Source organism: Rattus norvegicus, chromosome 3 (assembly GCF_021556685.1).
Source record: "Rattus norvegicus strain SHRSP/BbbUtx chromosome 3, alternate assembly SHRSP_T2T, whole genome shotgun sequence".
Classification (NCBI taxonomy): domain Eukaryota; kingdom Metazoa; phylum Chordata; class Mammalia; order Rodentia; family Muridae; genus Rattus; species Rattus norvegicus.
Window position 1 is genome coordinate 118,142,331 of NC_141536.1, and position 18,896 is coordinate 118,161,226.

General features: G+C 49.7%; 1 protein-coding gene across 7 annotated transcripts; it reads left to right on the top strand.

Moving 5' to 3' along the window:
- The first annotated feature begins 90 nt into the window (after positions 1 to 90).
- Cdc25b (cell division cycle 25B) lies at positions 91 to 10,185 on the top strand. Of its 7 annotated transcripts, NM_133572.2 has the most exon segments (16): positions 91 to 480; positions 1,224 to 1,345; positions 1,972 to 2,023; positions 4,134 to 4,175; positions 4,344 to 4,380; positions 4,596 to 4,718; positions 4,810 to 4,932; positions 5,564 to 5,695; positions 6,084 to 6,164; positions 6,251 to 6,424; positions 6,632 to 6,724; positions 7,156 to 7,218; positions 7,380 to 7,478; positions 7,665 to 7,798; positions 8,591 to 8,702; positions 8,857 to 10,185. In NM_133572.2, coding segments are annotated over 16 exon segments (1,728 nt in total). In that variant the 5' UTR covers positions 91 to 280; the 3' UTR covers positions 8,998 to 10,185.
- The last annotated feature ends 8,711 nt before the right edge of the window (positions 10,186 to 18,896 follow it).

Below are 18,896 nucleotides of genomic sequence, written 5' to 3' on the forward strand. Positions count from 1 at the left end.
TCCCGGAACCGGCGCCCCCATTGGTGGCGTCTGGCGGCGCTGCCGCTGTTATTTTTCGAATATATAAGGAGGTGGAGGTGGCAGCTGCCCAGCTCGCGTCTTCCCCTCCCTTCCTCCCCACATCCCTCTCCTCACTCCCAGGCCCACTGCTCTTCCTCCCTCCCTCCCCTCCCTCCTTCCCCTTACCCCAGGCTCACTCTCGGAGCCTAGCCAGCTGGGTCGGCGTCTGCTGGCCGCTGTACTTGTGGCCCTCTAGCTAGCCTTTGCCCGCCCCGCCACCATGGAGGTACCCCCGCAGAAGTCTGCGCCGGGCTCAGCTCTCAGTACTGCCCGCGTGCTGGGTGGCATTCAGCGGCCGCGCCACCTCTCAGGCTTTGGGTTTGGGTCTGATGGCTTGCTGGGGTCTCCAGAGCGTGCGGCTTCCTCCTCTCCGGTTACCACTCTTACCCAGACCATGTACAACCTCGCAGGGCTCGGCAGGTAGGATGCCCCAAGGGCACTGGGTGTGGTGGGATGGGAGGCCGGGACCAGGAGACACTAGGCACCAGAGCCACGGAGTGCAGCACACCGACGCCTTTAGCCTTGTTTCAGTGACATGGGACCAGTGTGCTGAGTCAGAAGCTATGCGACTTACACCCTCCAGATGACTGGCCGTCTAAGGATCATTTACCTCACTGCTCCTTCATTGTGCCTCCTGCACACTGTTCTTAGGCAGAGGATCATGAGGTTGGCCTAGAAGTGGGTCTTAAAAGGCTGCGCCCTGCTCTTTGAAAATATCTCACCTACTCCCCTAAGGCTTAAACTGAAAAAAGACGGGCCACCTCCTTAACCTGTGGGGTCCCAGCTGGGTGGTCGGTCCAGCTGCAGCAGAGAGCCGGGTCTTGCTTAGCCTTTGCCTCCTGGGAAATGCTGGCGAGGTGAGGATGTGCCCAGCAGGAGAAGGTTCTCCAGAGCTTCTGGGCTGTCTCCTGCCCATCCTTCTCACTCTTCCAGACACTTAGAAGGGTCTTTCCTGAACCAGTCAACGCAGAGAAGACCCTCTCGGGCCTCAGTAGAATGAAATGCTTTGACTTGAGATACAGGCTAGTTCTAGGATCACCTCTCAGTGACAGATAGATGGGCCCTTCATAGTTGGGGAATTCATGGGAGCATGGGCTGACCAGCTTCCAAATCCAACATTAATTTCTTTTTCTCCTCCTCTGTGCCTCTTTCTCCTTTCCTAGCGAGACCCCAAAAACTCAAGTAGGAAGCCTGTCGTTCCAGAACAGGCTGACAGACCTGTCCCTGTCCAGACGTACCTCTGAGTGCTCCCTGTCATCTGAGTCCTCAGAATCTTCTGATGCAGGTAAGGCCCAGGGCCCGTAGTGGGGGTACACACACCACCACCACCACCACCACCACCACCAAAAGAGATCAGGGAACTTTCTGGACCTTCTAAATTCTCTGCCCATGAGATAGATCCCGGTCCTTTCCACAGAATCATCCCCCAGCTTGCCTTCAAAACTATGAAGCAAACAAACCTCTGGTGGGTCTTACCACACCCAGCCTAAACTGGGAGTCTGGGGAAGGACGACTCTTGGTAGGAGATGGTATCTTACTTATTTGAAACCTAGCGGTAAAGCCACTGAACTACAGCTCCACCCAGACAGCACTTGGTACCAAAAGCCTGTCCTTGTGAAGCATTCTCTTAAGCTGTAGCCTTTTCTCCTTAGAAAACCATTATCTTTTCCAAGTTGTTTTAAACCAGCTTAAGAAAAATGCTTAGAAAGCACTAAAAAAAAAAAAAAAAACAAAAAAGTGCAGATACGTTTCCCATAGTAAATAGAGAATGTAGCCCCTCGTCCTATGGGGGCAGTGTCCCATTAAAGTATGCCTTGATCTCAAAGAGAAAGAGGTTTCTTTTCCCTTTCTTGGGGAAAAAGTAAGCAGGAAAGGCTGCTACCTGCAAGCCAAGGTGCTCTGTCCCACCAGGTCTCTGCATGGACTCCCCTAGCCCTATGGACCCACAGACAGCAGAGCGCACGTGAGTAGAGGGGGAGGAGTCCTTCCACTGAGGACTTGGCACCTGCCCTTGAGGACTGATCTTTCTTTAATGTGTTTTTAATTATATGTTATATGGTTTTCTACATGGGGATATGTGCGTGTAAGCGTGTTGTCCTATAGCGGTCAGAGAGGGCCTTGGAACACTTAGAGCTAGAATTCCAGGCTGTCGTGAGTTGCCATATGTGGGTGCTGGGTACTGAACTCAGGTCCTCTGCAAGAATAACAAATACTCTTCGTCACTGAGCCATCTCTCCAGCCCCCAGTATCCTGCTTAAGAAAGGGAAACCAAATAATAGGCAGGTTCCTCAGGATCCCCATTGCGAGGGGTTGGTTTCTTCCTAAGTCTTAAGAATTGGCTCCTTATTCAGAGAAGGCCTGATACCATAGAAACCAGAGGAACGTGGGCTCAGGACCACAGGTCACAGGAACAATGGCCTCTGGGAAAGTATACTCCAATATTAGTCCAGCTAACGTTGTCATTCAGAAAAACAATGCCCCTCATGTTCCCACTTTTCTTTTTCTCCTGTATACATTTTTTTGTACATGTAACATTTTTTTCAAACTTAAAAATATGGTCCTGGGGTTGGGGATTTAGCTCAGTGGTAGAGCGCTCGCCTAGCAAGCGCAAGGCCCTGAGTTCGGTCCCCAGCTCCAAAAAAAAAAGAAAAAAAATATGGTCCTGTTGGGTGTGGTGGCCCAACACTCTGGAAGATCAGACAGAAAGATAGGCAGTTCAAGGCCAACCGAGGCCAAACAAAAATTGCATTTGCAGACTGGCCTGACTGGCCTGGCTCATCAGCAGCTCCCAGTTTTCCCTGACACTTGGTGCTTTTGGCTGACCCTTGACCAGACCCTTTGCAACAGGGAATGGAGAGGAGAAAGCTGGTCTTTGCTGTGAGCAGACTCCTCCTCCTTGGCTGTGGCACAATAGAGCCTTGTAGAGCACACCTGTTCCCATCCAGCTGTGGAGTAGCTGTCAGTCATTAGGAGGAACAGCTGGGCATTGCCAGTCACAGCTTTTGGTTTAGGGCGGGGGTTACTATTTCCCCCTGATGTCTTTGATCAGACTGTGCTGGTCTCAAGGTTTATTCACAAACAGGAAATCGAGAGTTGGGTGGGGATGGGAGGAGTGTACGTTGTTTTTTAGCGACAACACAGATAGATCCCTCACCCCTGAGGCCCAGCTACAAATGATGCCAGGTTGATTGCACACAGGCCTCTCTGAGGGTCACTTGGACACTAAGTGCCTCTCCAGTTAGTCTGCACTTACTTTTGACTATTTACAGCTTCTCAGAAAGAAGCTGGGGTGTACGTGTGTGTGTGTGTGTGTGTGTTAAGCTCCACATGACAGGTGCTCCAGCAACATTGGAAGGCAGGGCCTGTATGTAGAAGTTGACGCCTCAGCCTCAAATGGAGCATCTGTTGGAATTCCTTGCTGGCTGGCCTCTTCTAAGACAGAAGGAGGGGGTGGAACAGAGGTTGGGTCTTAGAAAATTCCATAGGAGGGAGGAGAGAATGTAACCCTGTATACTTGTCACTAAAGGGTCTGCTGGGCTGATCCAGAAAAATCACCAAAGCAGCCCCTGTCCAGGGAGCCAGGCCAGTGGCTAGCAGAAAGGGAAACCCAGCATTGCTGGCATCCACCCCCAGGGTCACCTATATTACAGGGTACCTTCAGCCTGTTGTCTGGGATGGATCAATGCCTTTCATGGTGGCCATATGGCCCCAGTAATGTAATTTGCATACAGGTGGAAGGCCTGTGCTTGTGTGTGCAGGCTGGCGAGACTGTTGCCTTGGTGATGTCTTAATGACCCTGTGACCTGCCCCAGCTGTCTCCATCACTGCCTTTCTCTGGGCCTGCTTTTCATTCACAGCAGCCTTTACAATTCCAGGCTGCCTCAAACCCTTCCTCCTTGGTCCCTGGTCCCACCAACAGTGCACTATTTTCTACTCTCCCCTCCTGGAGCCTGACCACAGGCCCTCATCCTTGCCCTTGTTGCTGGCCCTATGGGCATGAGCCAGGCTTGGGCCTGAGGCTTGGGGTAGATGTTGGGCTACTGGGAAAATGGGTCATTTCTGCTCTCTCCTAGGTTTGAACAGGCCATTCAGGCAGCCAGTCAGGTCATTCAAAAGTGAGTCTTCCCTTCCTTCCTTACCCACCTCCTGCTGTCTTGTGTGGTGTGGATGTCATGGGTGCAAGGGAATCCTGCCTGCTTTGAGTCACTGGCCTCTGATTTCACAGCTCTGAACTGTTTTTTTTTTTTGTTTTTGTTTTTGTTTTGTTTTGTTTTGTTTTGCAGTGAGCAATTTACCATAAAACGCTTCCGGTCTTTGCCAGTGAGTATCTTCTGAGGCCTGACAGGGAGCTTATTGGGGGTACCTGAGAGATGTGTTTGAACTAGCCAGGCATTCCCGGACTGGTTGGGGGAGATGGGATTTCATCTGGGGGGGGGGGGGGGCTGAAGAGTCGGACGGAGCAAGGTAGCAGAAGGTATCCTGGGTGATACCTGGAATGCAGCCTTTAGTAATCACTGCCCTGTCTGGTTCCCTAGGTGAGGCTGCTGGGACATAGTCCTGTGCTACAGAACATCACCAACTCCCAAGCACTGGACAGCTGGGAGAAAGATGAAGCAGGCTACAGAGCTGCCAGTAGTCCTGGGGAGGACAAAGAGAACGTGCGCTTCCAGAGACCGGGATGGAGGATCTCCAGGGAGAGAAGGGTACACTGGGTTTGTCCTGATAGCTCCTCTCCAATCTTGCCCACAGGATGGATATATCTTCAAGATGCCACAGAAGCTCCCTCATTCCAGCTCTGCCCGAGCTTTGGCAGAGTGGGCCAGCCGCAGAGAGGCCTTTACCCAGAGGCCCAGCTCAGCCCCTGACTTGATGGTACATAGGAGAATAGGGCCAAGGAACAGCTCTGGGGAAAGGTGGTGGCTGCAGACATGGCTCAGTGGTTAAAGGCACTGGTTGCTCTTCCAGAGGTTCAATTCCCAGCTCCCAACCCACCTCATGACCCTCTATAATTCCAGTCCCGGATGACCTAATACCCACTTCTGGCTTCTGTGGTCACTGGTTGCAAATGGCACACAGACATATGTGCAGGCAGAATACCCATACACATAAAATAAAGTTAAAAATTAAAAAAATACCTGGGTGTGGTTGTGTATGCCTTTAATCCCTTCACTTGGGAGGCAGAAACAAGGGAATTTCTGAGTTCAAGGCTAGCTTGGTCTACAGAGTGAGTTCTAGGACAGCCAGGGCTACACAGAGAAACCCTGTCTTGAAAAGAGTCAAATAAGTAAATATAAAAGCTATAAAATATTTTATTTATATATAAATATGTTTGTATATTTATAGTATAAAAAAATAAAAATATAAATAAATAAAAGCTAAAACACTTTTTAAAGAGACAGTAGGAGAAGACTCCTTCCCCACAAACCGCCTGGGTACTGCAGACTTTTCCTCAGAAGGAGTGACAGGTCCCCACCTGAGTGTTCTGTGCTTGCCATTTGGACAGTGTCTTACCACTGACGGGAAGATGGACGTGGAGGAGGCGAGCCCTGTGGCACAGTCTTCCTCCTTGACTCCTGTCGAAAGGGCTTGTGAAGAAGATGACGGATTTGTGGACATCCTAGAGAGTGATTTAAAGGTAAACAGCCTTGGTCCACAAGGCCCCTACTTGCTCCCTGCTTGGATAGTCCAGACTATCAGCCAGACTCCAACCTCACCCAATGTCAGAAGAATTTGAGGGAACTGATATTGGCCAATCAGAAGACCAGGTGGGCTGGTGCTGCAGAGGAATGGAGGCTAGGCATGATGAAGGTACTTCTGGGTCAGGGCAAGCCCAGCGGCAGCAGCAGCTGGTGTTTGTACAGCTCTTTTTGTGTGTGTGTTGGGGGTGGGGTGGGGCAGTGTTGCTGCCATAGTCAGCAGGGCTGGGGACAACCAGTGTTTCTTTGGGAGTAAGCAAGAGAAGACTCTCCACCATTTACTCCATGCTTGAGTTTGTGATTCTGTCCTTACTGCTTTGACCTCAGGATGATGATATGGTCCCCGCAGGCATGGAGAACCTCATTAGTGCTCCACTGGTCAAAAAGCTGGATAAGGAAGAGGAACAGGTGATGCCCAGTAGTGCCCCCTCGGAGCTAAGGGGACATGGGGTGGAGGGACCAGGCTCTGACTCCTGCCATGTTACCTTTGCCAGGATCTCATCATGTTCAGCAAGTGCCAGCGGCTTTTCCGCTCTCCATCCATGCCGTGCAGTGTGATCCGGCCCATCCTCAAGAGGCTAGAGCGGCCCCACGACAGGGACGTGCCTGTCCTGAGCAAGCGCAGGAAGAGTGGGACACCCCTGGAAGAGCAGCAGCTTGAAGAACCCGTTAGTTCCGCCCTCTGGGGGGCTGGGCTGCTCACCTGGGGGTGTGTTTGGGCTGCAGATGCTCTGGGTGTCCTCTCCTGGGCAAAGGTGCAGCAGTGGGTAGTGTGCAGCTGGTTGTTTAGGTGGCAGGGGAAGGAGGTCTCAACCAAACAGCACTGAGAGGCAGTCTCTTCCCTCACCCTGGCCTCCGTCTGCCTTACTTTCCAGAAGGCCCGGGTCTTCCGCTCAAAGTCCCTGTGTCACGAGATTGAGAGCATCCTGGACAGTGACCACCGTGGCCTGATTGGAGATTACTCTAAGGTAGCATTCTAGGGCTTCAGGAGGCTTCTTTCACCCGCTCTGGAGCCCTAATGCAGGAGCCATCTGTCCCCAGAGGTCCCCCCTTCCCTCTGTGTCTTTTCATTCTTGTTCTCATGCAGACTCTTCCCTCTGGGTCCCCTTCCGATGCCACCTCAAATCTGTCCAGGCATCTCATCCTCGAAAAACATTTCCAAATCAATCTCTGGTATGCAATCTCCTGCCTCAGCCTTCGGCTTTCAAACCCAAGAGCAGGAAGCAAGAAGGTCTAGGGCTTTTCCTTCCTCTTTTACCCTCAGAAGGTTGTTCCCTGGGTGCAGGCCCCCAGAGGTTTCACTCAGCTGAATCTGAAGGCTGAGGCCGGTGTTGCCTCTGTCCTTCCAGTCTCCGTGTCTCAATGTGTTTCCCTGACTCTGCCTCATCCCTCCCTTCAGGCCTTCCTCCTGCAGACTGTGGATGGCAAACACCAAGACCTCAAGTACATCTCACCAGAAACTGTAAGCAGGGTTGAGCCACTCTCCAGGTGCATTGGGGACCACCTTCTCTTGGCTCTTGTCTTCCTCTGGGGATGGGCTGCATGTATAGACTATCGGAAGAGAGAGGGAAAACCTTGACTACAGTCTCACCTGCTGGCACCAACCCTGATGGCCTCCTACAGATGGTGGCCCTGTTGACAGGCAAGTTCAGCAACATCGTGGAGAAGTTTGTAATTGTGGACTGCAGATACCCCTATGAGTATGAAGGCGGGCATATCAAGGTGAGACGGGTGCTGGTAAGGCCAGGCCCTCCATTCAGATTCCTTGCCGAGATGAAGAATAGCCTTCCATGGTGAATTTCCTATGGGGAGGATTTCTGCTCAGCAAGAGGTGGGGTTACTTACCTGGGAACTGAACAAGAAGGGCCATGGTGCAGGCTTCAGCTTGACCCCCAGATCCTCTGACAGAATGCTGTGAACTTGCCCCTGGAACCGGATGCCGAGACCTTTCTGCTGAAGCATCCCATCACGCCTTGTAACCTGGACAAGAGAATCATCCTCATTTTCCACTGTGAATTCTCATCTGAGCGTGGACCACGGATGTGAGTCCTAGCTCTGTCCCATCCTTGTGGTCAGTGGCCAGCCGGGGCCCGCCCTCGGCTTTCTTTGCCTGGTACTGAGTGCCAGAGCATCTTGCTGCATGTGATAGTTTAGAGCTGACCTCAGCTCTCCTGTTGTAGACGACGTATCTTACCATTGTCTTCCTTCCACCCACATCATCAGACCGTCTTCGGTCCTTTGCTGCATACCCACAAAACGTAGTGCCAAGTACAGTAGCATCCTTAAAATCTGAGGATACTGTGACACTCAAGCACTTGGAACCCTGCTACTGTGCTGACGACCACTGGGGTCCATTGCTTTCCTTCAGCCGTCTTTCCTCTGTCCCGGTGTTCATGGTTATTCTTCCGCCTCCTGGTCCAGGGTGGCCACCAGCTCCACCTGGCAGCTGTTAGCATCTGTCTCAGCGGACCAGAATCTCCTTCCCATTCCCTATACACGAACTTCACCCCTCTAGCACAGGGTTCCAGTTTTCTCATATGATTCTTGCTGGGCAATGGACCAGTCACGGAGCTTCACTTTTTTGATCTTTCCGATCCTCCCTTCCCATCTTCCCTTGAGTCCTTACCACCTCTGATCCAGGAGACCCTGGAGTATATGTGGTTTTTCTATGTTGCTGTACCCAGTGTCTGCTACCTAGTAACCAGTCTTGCCTAGCAGGTGACATGCCTGTGCTGAGAAGTCTGTGCACGTGGGGGCTCTTAATGCAGTGTGTATAGGGCATGGTCTCTTTCCGGCATGCGACCTGCCCTGAACCACCTCCCATGATACTCCAGGTGCCGCTTCATCAGGGAACGGGACCGTGCAGCTAACGACTATCCCAGCCTGTACTACCCTGAGATGTACATCCTCAAAGGCGGCTACAAGGAGTTCTTCCCGCAGCATCCGGTACCATGGGTGGGATGGTCACGGCTCTCCCATCGTGGACTGTAGGAACAGGACCCAACTAGGCTATAGGCCCTACCCATACCCCCACCCCCAGCCCCCAGAACTTACTCTTTCTCCCATACTGATGGACTCTTCTCATCTTCTCATCCCCTAGAACTTTTGTGAGCCCCAGGACTACCGACCCATGAACCATGCAGCTTTCCGGGATGAGCTGAGGAACTTCCGCCTCAAGACACGCAGCTGGGCTGGGGAACGGAGCAGGAGGGAACTCTGTAGCAGGCTGCAAGACCAGTGACGAGCCAGCCTCAGTCCTGCCACCATCCTTACCTCAGGAGGCTTGCGAGCCAGTGGGTCCCATGGGCCTATGCGGCCACCTACTTGCTAAAGGCCTCAGGTGCTATAGGGGGTTGGGGGGATGGTGTGGTGTCACATCTGTCTGTCCCTGTCCTCAATTTTCCTGTCTCACTCCACTAATTTTCTGTATCTTGGTACTGATCCCATCTTAAAGAGCTGAACCAATGGGTGAATACCAGCTAAGAGGAAGTCCTTTGTGTTCAACGAGAGCCCTTTTACAATCTCCTTTTTCCTTGTTTGTGTTGACTCCTTGTCTTACCCCTTCGCAGGGAGAGCCTCAGCCCTTTAAGATGAGCACAGTAGCTTCTTGGGTAGCCTGGATGCAGGACGCTACACTGCTGCACAGGGCTGTGTCTGCTCTCCTCTCCTGGCCTCTGCACAGATTCCTCCATTGGAAGCATAAGTGCTTACTTTTCCTGTTGTCGTCTTACCCATAGCTTTCATTTTCGTCTGTCTCACTTAGCGTGTCCCAGGACACACTGACAGCTGGGGAGGCTCCCTTGTACAGCTGGGGACTAGAGATTCAAATATCATGTACTCATTAGGCTTGGCTTTTGTTAGCCCACAAAGGGATCTTTTCCTTTAAGACCCCCAGAGCTAGAGCAAAGGCCTGATTCAGGAGCCTCTGGGAGCCCCATCCTCACTGCTGTGAACCCTAGAGCCTCGCTGGTCAGCACTTGTTGCTGGGCAATGAACCAGTCACTGAGCTTCACTTTTTGGTCCTTCTCTGTCCCTCCCTGTCCCTCTCTGTCCTTCTTTCCATATCTGGTCCTGAGTATGCATGGTTTTTCCGTGTTGCTGTACTAGTGACAGAGTCTAGGCCCTTTGTTGGATGGTCATGGATGCACAGTGCCTTGTACACATGTATGCACACAAATCGAGTGAAGTATTTTGGTAAGCATGATGGCCTATGGCAGGAGTGTGTGTGTGTGTGTGTGTGTGTGTGTGTGTGTGTGTGTACAAAGTCTTTACACTTAGCATTTGGAAATATTAAAGAAATATTGTCATAGGGGAGGGAGGAAGAAGCAACTTTTGGGTTCAGAATCTACATATGAAAAGGTCATGCTGGAAGGCCCCCAATGCATCCTCTGTTGGGGCCTTGGTTCAATAAAGCACTGAGCAAGTTGAATAATCTGTTCGTTTATGCGGAGCTGCTGACCAGGCCATAGCAGACTGGATGGTAGGATGGGGGTGAAGACAGACCAGTGGAGGTAGAAAGACTCTCTGGAGGAGAGGGACCTTATACCTCATGCTCTCTTCTCAAGTTTTCCCTGCTCTCTGGTTTTTTTGAAATAAAGGAAAGGGTCCTCTTCCTATGTAGCTCAGAGTGGTGTCAAACTTGTGGCTGTTGTCTTGACCTCCTTGACGCTGGGGTTGTAATCATGCACCACTGCTCCTAGCTGGTGAGTCTCATGCATGGCTCTCCTGCTAGGGCTTTGGATCTCCCTTCCCCTCCCCTTCCCCGTCCCTCTCTCCCTGAGCTACCCAAGCTCTCCCTGAGCTTACCCTTCTCCAAGCTTGCTCTTAGTAGTAAGAGTGATTTTTATCACACCTCAAGGAATTGCCAGTGGTTTCCATTGTCCTCAGGCTAAACTGCAAGGATTATGCCATAGTCCTTAAAATGTAGGCCTTCCCCAGCTGTGTTTCCTCAGAAGAGCAAAAAGAGCCAATCCAAATGAACCAAGCTTCTCAAGAAAAAAAAAATAATGAAACTGGGTCTTATTATGCAGTCCTGGCTAGCCTAGAACTTATGATGTGGACCATGCTGGCCTCAAACTCCTAGAGATCAATCTGCGTGATTGAGCTAGAATAAACAGTGCAAATGACCGCTAGGTATGAGGCTGTGGTTATAGGCCCTTTTGAGCTGATGGTGCAACCAGGCTGGGGTAGCTTAATGGGTAGGAGGTAGTGATCCAGAGTGAATACACCTCCAGTATGAGTCTCATTTTTCTATGGGGCTTGTTCTGAAATAGATAGAGCTATGATTATGTGCCCCATTTTGCAGTTACCCTTGGTCTAGAGTGCCTGAATGGCACAGAAAATGGGCTATGCTGGGATGTGGCTTTAATGGTCTAGGCACTGGGTTTTATGGATGGAGGGAGGGTCATGAAAGATTCTGCACTAAACAGCATCTATCTGGATAAAGAACTCACCTCAGAAAAAGACACATACTGCATACCTATACAAGAAAATAGGTGAGGGACAGGAAATCTAACCCACTCGGAGCCCAGGTGGTCTGGTGTCACTAGAAGGCAACTGGAGGCTCTAAGAAGGTACTTACCTGCCCTGAGGACACAGCACACAGAAGCAGAGACATTCAATCCTACCCAGGGCATATCAGTTACCCTGCACATTTGAGAGCATCAGGGGGGCAACTAGGGCTAGGCTGCCTTGCTTCTGCTATCATCTGTCTATATTGTCCCTGGACAGGGTGGAGGCTATCTAGGCCAGGCCTTGTGCAATCTGGTGATGTCCCTGAGTTGTGCGACAAAGTTTTTCTTGAGAGGAAATACACTTGTCCTACTTACGGTTTCTATTGCTGCAATGAAACACCATGGCCAAAAGCACCTTGGGGAGTAAAGGGGTTTTATTTGGCTTACATTTCCACAGCACTGTTCATCATCAAAGGAAGTCAGGACAGGAACTCAAACAGAGTAGGAACCTGGAGGCAGGAGCCGACACAGAGGCCATGGAGGGGTGCTGCTTACTGCCTTGCATCCATGGCTTGCTCAGCCTGCTTTCTTATAGAACCCAGGACCCCAGCCCAAAGATAGTACCAATGGGCTGGGCCCTTCAGCTGGATCTTAGACATTTTATCAATGGATGTTGCCTCATTTCAGATGACTCTAGCTTGTGTCAAGTTGACATAAAACTGGCCAGGTCTACTCACCTGAGACAACAAATCCATGGGTCCAACTTGGTGACCCAGCGAATTCTATAGGAGCAGAAATGACTAAAAGACAATGGCATCACCAAGGCCCAGCCAGCATGGGTAACAGTTCACAAAAGATAGGAAACCTGGAGCTCACTGAACCGCTTCAGGCAGCTCAACAGGTTGGAGCGTGTCCTTTCTAGGTGCCTTTGTTAGTATAAATTTCTTCCAGGCAGCTCTTGTCTCAGTCTTCTTTAGAGTTTTTTTCTCTCAGGATCTTTTTCTTTCTTTTTTTTTTAAAGATTTATTTATTTAGCATATAAAAGTACACTGTAGCTGTCTTCTGACACACCAGGAAGAGGGCATCAAATCTCATTACAGATGGTTGTGAGCCACCATGTGGTTGCTGGGATTTGAAGTCAGGACCTCTGGAAGAACAGTCAGTGCTCTTAACCACTGAGCCATCTCTTCAGTCCTTTTTCTTTTTTTTCAGCTAAGTATTACTTTTTCTAAAAGGGAAGCTCAGCTTTTATTTTTTATTTTGGTTTTTCCAGACAGGGTTTCTTTGTGTGGCCTTGGCTGTCCTGGCATTAGCTTTGTAGATCAGGCTGGCCTCAAACTCCGAGAGATCAACTGGGATTAAATGTGTGTGTAACCACCCCCTACCCCCACCTGTTTTGGCTCTGTTTTTTTTCTAAACTGGCAGCGAGGAGCCTAGTGAATCTGCTCAGTTTCAGGGACTTCCTGGAGCCTATTTGAGTTGTTCATTTCCTGCTTAAGGAGCTTCTGAGCAAAATGGAAACTGTTACACAACAACCTGGTTATATGGATTCCTTCCTAAGCCATAGTTACAATAGTAATAATGGGGTAATTTGTATGTATGCTACAGACACCTTTAGACATTCTGTCTTCTCAGCCTCCAGCAGGAGACCTGAAGCACATTTTATCCAAGAGCTAAGAGGTGCAATGCAGAGGGCATTGGTAAAGACTGGAGATAGAAGTCTTCCCCAAGACAAGTATTATTGTCATCCATGCCAAGGAAGGCAGGGATCCTAGGCAATCATGAGTTTACCTCTTGGCCTCTGCCTTCCCCAGGATACACCCTGCCTTGGGAAGCTGAGGTGAGAGCAGAGCCTCTTACCTTCACCTCTCTAGGGAAGCTGCTGTGTTGCTCTTTAAGAGAAAACATGGGGCAGGAGGTGAGGCATTTAAACTCCTGGGATGCCAGCCAGTCCTGGTGGTTTTGCTGGGATCAAGGCAATCTGGAGTTTCAGATTGTGGGGAGCCTGGGAGCAGCCATTGCTGTGCTACCAACTCTTCGGAGTAGGGCAGAAGCTTAAGTACTGTCTGTTGTGGTCTGCCTGAGGCAGGACATAGGACCTGGTAGACAACAGGGAGAGCCTTCATCTACTTCATGAGCTTCTTACTCTGTGACTCTTTCGACGACTTTTTTTTAAAGACAGGGTCTCACTGTGCAATCCTGAGTGGCCTGGTGCTCATTATGTAGGTCAGACTGGCCTCTAGTCAGAGATCCACCCGCCTCTGTCTCCTGAGTATTGGGTTAAGGGTGTTTATCACCGGGCCTGGGCCAATAGCGGTGTTTTTAGTAAGATGGTAGTGTGGTTTTGTAGTTCTGGGTTTGAACCCAGCAAGGCGAGCTCTCTACCACTTGACTCTGTCCCTAGCATGTGTCGTCTCCTTTTTTTTTTTTTTTTTTTTTTTTTTAGATTTTCATTTATTTTATTTTATGAGTACACTGTTGCTGTTTTCAGTGGGCATCGAATCCCATTACAGACGGTTGTGAGCCACCATGTGGTTGCTGGGAATTGAACTCAGAAGAACTCTAGAAGAGTAGTCAGTGCTCTTAACATCTGAGCCATCTCTCGTGTCTTCTTTTTTGTTGTTGGGTTTTTTTTCTGTTTGTTTGTTTGGGTTTTTTGTTTTTGTTTTTGTTTTGTTTTTCTCTCTCTGTGTAGCCCTGCCAGTCCTGGAACTCATTCTGAAGACTAGGCCGTCCTTGACTCAGAGATCTGCCTGCTTCTATTCCCTGAGTCCTGCTGGAACGAAAGGCATGTGCCAGCATCACCTGGCTGTGTGTCCTTTTAAGTAGAGAATATCACGGGCTCTCTTGCTGGTCCATAGGTATCCATTATTCTGATTCCTATTTTAGCACTTTGGTTTAGTCTCTCATGAACTTCCTATAAATTCTATAGTTGGTACTCTTTTGCTTATAATTTTTTTCATTTGGCCTGATGATTTTGATATTGTGTTTCTCATTAATAAAGTGGGTGTTCTTTAGTGCTGAGTCTATAGAATGGATGTGTATCATTCGGTTCTGTTCTGTTCTTCTGCTTTATTTACCTATAGTTTTGCAGAGCTGTGTGTGGAGCTCGCACCCGCTGAGCAGGTGACCTACTTAGCACAACACCTCTGCCCTCTCTTGTTTTCAGTCCCTTTGCTTTCACGGTTTTGCTGTTGAGATAGAGCCTCCTTTACCTCAGGCTGGTCTTGAACTCACTACGTAGTTGAGGATGACTTTGTCTCAGACTTCCAAGCAGCTGGGATTAGAGGATTTTTCCACAAGGGTTAGTGCACCTTCTTTTTCTGTTTGATTAAGATGGGGCTCTCAGCTGAGCATAGGCTCTCAGCTGTAACACCAATATTTTAGAGGCTGTGAGAAGCCAGACTAACTCGAGATTTTCTCAGAGGCCCCAGTGAAACCTGAGTTCTGTGTCCTTGTCCTGGAATGGACTTAGCAAAGTTGGTCTAGGGCTGGAGAGAGTGCCTCTTCAGGAACCAAGGTTGCTATTTCTGTGGAACCAACTCTTCCTCTTGGGCTGTTGCTATCATCGTAAGGCAGCTGGGTCTGAGATACCCTTTGTTCTCTTTGCCAACATTGTCTGATTTGCTGGCATCGGCCATTCCCACCACCACCCTACCACCACTGCCACTACCACCTCTGTGGATAGTTGGTAAGAGGAACTCCTTAATAAACTTGCTTGGCGTACATCATCAGCTTATTCAAGGTCTCCTGGCCTCGCTTCTGTCTTTACTTCTCATCCCTGGTCTTCCCACTTGACACCTCAGTACCATTCAGGACCCTTATTCCTGTGGGTTTGGGTTAGGGGGCTGAGGCAAAAGTGCTATGATTTTAAGGCCCGTCTCTGGGCTGTGGTAAGAAACTTGTCTTTAAAAAAGTAAGGTCATACCATGTTGCCCTCAAAACCACTAAGTTAAAGTGATCATCTATTTAGTCTCGGCCTCCTGAATATCTGGAGTTATGTGCCACAACATCTATCTAAGACTTGTGTGTGTGTTTGTGAAGGTTAAAGGTCAATGTCAGTATGAAGTCAGGTGAGCCTTCCACAGTCTCAACTTTCTTCTTTGAGATAGGGGGTCTCATTGAGCTTTCTGACTTGGCTAAACTGACTGGCCAGAAAACTCTGGGGATCTTATGGTCTCCTGTCTCCACTTCTCCAGTGCTAGGATTTGAACATCTGAAGTCATGAAAAAAAAAGCAACAGATGCTAGAACTCAGCTTGCTTTCCCATTTTTATGTAGCCCAGGACCCAAGCATAGAGAATGGCACCACTCATGGTGGCCAGGTCTTCCCTTCTCAATTAAGCCAATCAAGATAACCCCCTGCAGGCATGCCTGGAGGCCTGTCTTCTAGGTGATTCTGAATTCCATTAAGCTAATAATTTAGGTCAATCACTAAAGGCAGTCAAATTCAAATCAATGTATTCCTGGTCCAGTGAGAGACCCTTTTCAAAGAGTGAGGGAAAAAGCAATAGAGGAAATATTGGATGTCCACCTCTGGTCTGCAGCCCTGCACCCCTGAACACATGCCTGGGAGTGCATACACACACACACACACCAAAAAGGTTTGGACAAATTATAATTTTGTCTGAATTAATTGTTATTCCTGTATAGCAAAGAGTGCAGGTAGCTGTCAGCTGAGCCCACAGACTGCAATCTGGCCTAGACAGGCGTTTAAGTAATATTGACCCAGCCTAGTTTCTGACTTCAATGCTGTGAGCTGAGGTAATGCTAATCTAAGGTGCACTTTTCCCCACATGAGGTCCTTTGGGCACCTGGGACTCTTGGATTGGCTGTTTGTTAACTCTAGTTTGAACTCTTGCGATGACAACAGACTTCATGCCTCCAAAAAGCTTTGCTTAGAGTCTGTCACCCCTGGAATTGAACACATGGACGCCCCACTTTTTGCAGGCAATGAAGGCATTGGTAAACTGTGTCTGGTGGCACACCTATAATCCCAGTATTTGGCAAACAGAGACCAGAGGATGCTGCAAGTTTAAGGCAATCTGTTCTACAAGAGTGAGTTTCAGGCAATCCAGAGCAAGATAGACCCTTGTCTCAAAAAAGAGAACAAATTAAAAAAAAAATTCCAACCCCTCCTGAAAAAAGAAAAAACAACTAACCAAAAATCAAACATAAAACCCGTTGGTCCTGAAGGTTTGGACAGGGAAGTCCACGGGCACATGAAATCTGGAAACAATCAGATGACAACTGAGTCATGGTCCCGTTGGGGCAAGGGAACCGGATAAGGAGTGAGATCCTGCACAGTTGAAAAGGACTGCTAGCTACACTACCTGTATGGAGGAAGAAGCATGCTTACGCTCTCCACACAGAAGTGTGGGTGCCAAGGAGCTCCACCCTCAGCCCACACTGATGTGCACACCCAGGGGTGGGGTTCGGGGGTGGCTGCAGCTGCCAGATTTGGAGTCAGCAGGTCTGGGGTAGTGAGAGGGAAAGGGAGCTCACGTGGCTGAACTTAGACTGCCTCGTGCAGCCTCCTGGCTTGCAGCCCTACAGGAAGCAAGGCTATTTGAAAGGACAAATCACATATATCTTTGTTCTCCTGGGCCTGGGCCAGTACTACTTCCCTGAAGGGAAGGCTTCAGGGAGGCTCCTGAGGTAGGATTGGGAGTGCTGGAAGAAAAACATCCAATTCTGGGCAAGAAGGAAGTTCCTATGGCTGGCTGGCTGGCTGGCTGGCTGGCTGGCTGGACGGTGGTAGGATAGCTGGAGGTGTTAGGCCTTCCACGGGTCTAAGGAGAGGAGGCTAAACTAGCTTATGGGGTAGCTACTAGGGAATGGAGGAGGAGAAACAGAAGGAGTGTAAAGATGAGCTAAAGTCTACTGGCACATACGTCCAGTGACACACACATCGGGATAATTCAGTCGTCATCTCGGGCCTCTATTTCCTCATCTGAAAAATGGGGCTAAGAAAATCCCTGGGGTTGGGAGAGATGGCTCAGTAGTTAAAAGCAATGGCTACTCTTCCAAACAAAGCACCTGGATTTGATTCCCAACACCTACATAATGGTTCGTGGTCCTCTGTATGTCTACTTCCAGGGGATCTGATACCCTCTTCTGGCCTCTGTGGGTACCGAGCACAGAAGTGGTGCACAAACATACATGCATGCAAAATATCCATACACAGAATAAAATTAAAATGAAGCCCTTTCTAAGGACTACGGATTGGCTCAAGTGAGTAGATGTACAAGATGCACACAGCAAGGTCTACCTACAACACGTACCATCCAGAGTCCCTCTGGCTATTGCTACTCAGGAGCAGTGTGAGGACGAAGACAAGATCAGGGGATGAAAAGAATGAGCCTAAAAGCATTTAGCTAAGGGGGCCAGCTAAGGCCTTCCTCTCCTTTGTTCACCTGGACGAGCCCCTGGGTGACGGTGCCAGGGTGAAGCCCAGCTTTGGTGCGCAAGTGGTGGCTGTTCTGCTCTGGTCTTGGCAGCACACAGAAGAAGGGCTTTGTGTGTGTGTGTGTGGGGGGGGGGGGAGTATAAAGAAAAGCAGCCTCTGTGGCCTGAGGGAGGCTCCCAGCACAAGGACGTGCACAGGGAGGTGGAGCCCAGCAATGTTCAAACAGTGTCTGAGTTTTTGTCTTCTTTTCTTAGGGCAACTGTAATCAGCCCAAATTCAGCCCACACCAGTTCTAAAAAGAAATCGCACAATCCGTCCTTTTGCTAGCCCTTATCAGGAAGCCAGTAAAGAATAATCCCCTGCCTGAGGCTGGCAGATTCCACCGAACAGTCCTCCCTGCACCCAGATGCAGAGAGTGATAGCCTGAGGTCCCTTCAAAGGTTCTGTAAAGATCACCAATGCGAGTGTCTGGCTGTCAAGGAGAAATGGGGCTGCCTTTGGAAGGGAGCCATCCATTGCAGGTGTATAGCCTGAACCTGGAGATTGGTGTGGGAGAAACAACATGGCTTACCAAGCTTGCCTTCCCACCAGCAATTCTTGATCCAGCCAGGGCAGTTGAAAAATGAGATCCACTTTCCCATCCAAGTCAGCAATGCAACATCCTAGCAGTGGGCCCCAAGGGAGTCTAAACAGGAACCACAACTGCCTGCTACTAGAGAGTGGGAGCCGGGGTGGTGGTGGGAAGAAGGGGTCAATATTGGAGATGCAGGCAACACTTAACTCAGAGGACCACTGCAAAGAGCAAGGCTGGGGTGTGTGAAATAATGGAGCTCTCTGCAATCCAAGGGGAAAGACAAGGCGTGCTCTCAGCCCCATCTAGGCTGAAAGGCTGGGTCATGAATCCAGCTCTATGTTCCTTTCAAGTTCTTCTGGTTTTGTCATAGTAACTTACTACATTCTGTGTCTTCTCAGCTCCTCTGCCTGCTACACACACACACACACACACACACACACACACACACACACACATGCAATTCCATGCCTGAACCTATTGTGTACCCAGCCCTGCCTCCAGGGCTAGACTAATACAAAGCCCCATACAACCACTATGCAACACCTTGCCTCAGCCCACTCAGATGACCCTGCTTTGTCCTCAGGGAAGGCCCTATAACCCAGTGGCTGCTCTGTCCCACCCCCACACCATCCCTAGTCCCCGAGCTGCCCTCAGTGGCTGACATACCTCAGTTAAGGAAATGTCTTCCTCATCTGCCTATGGTTT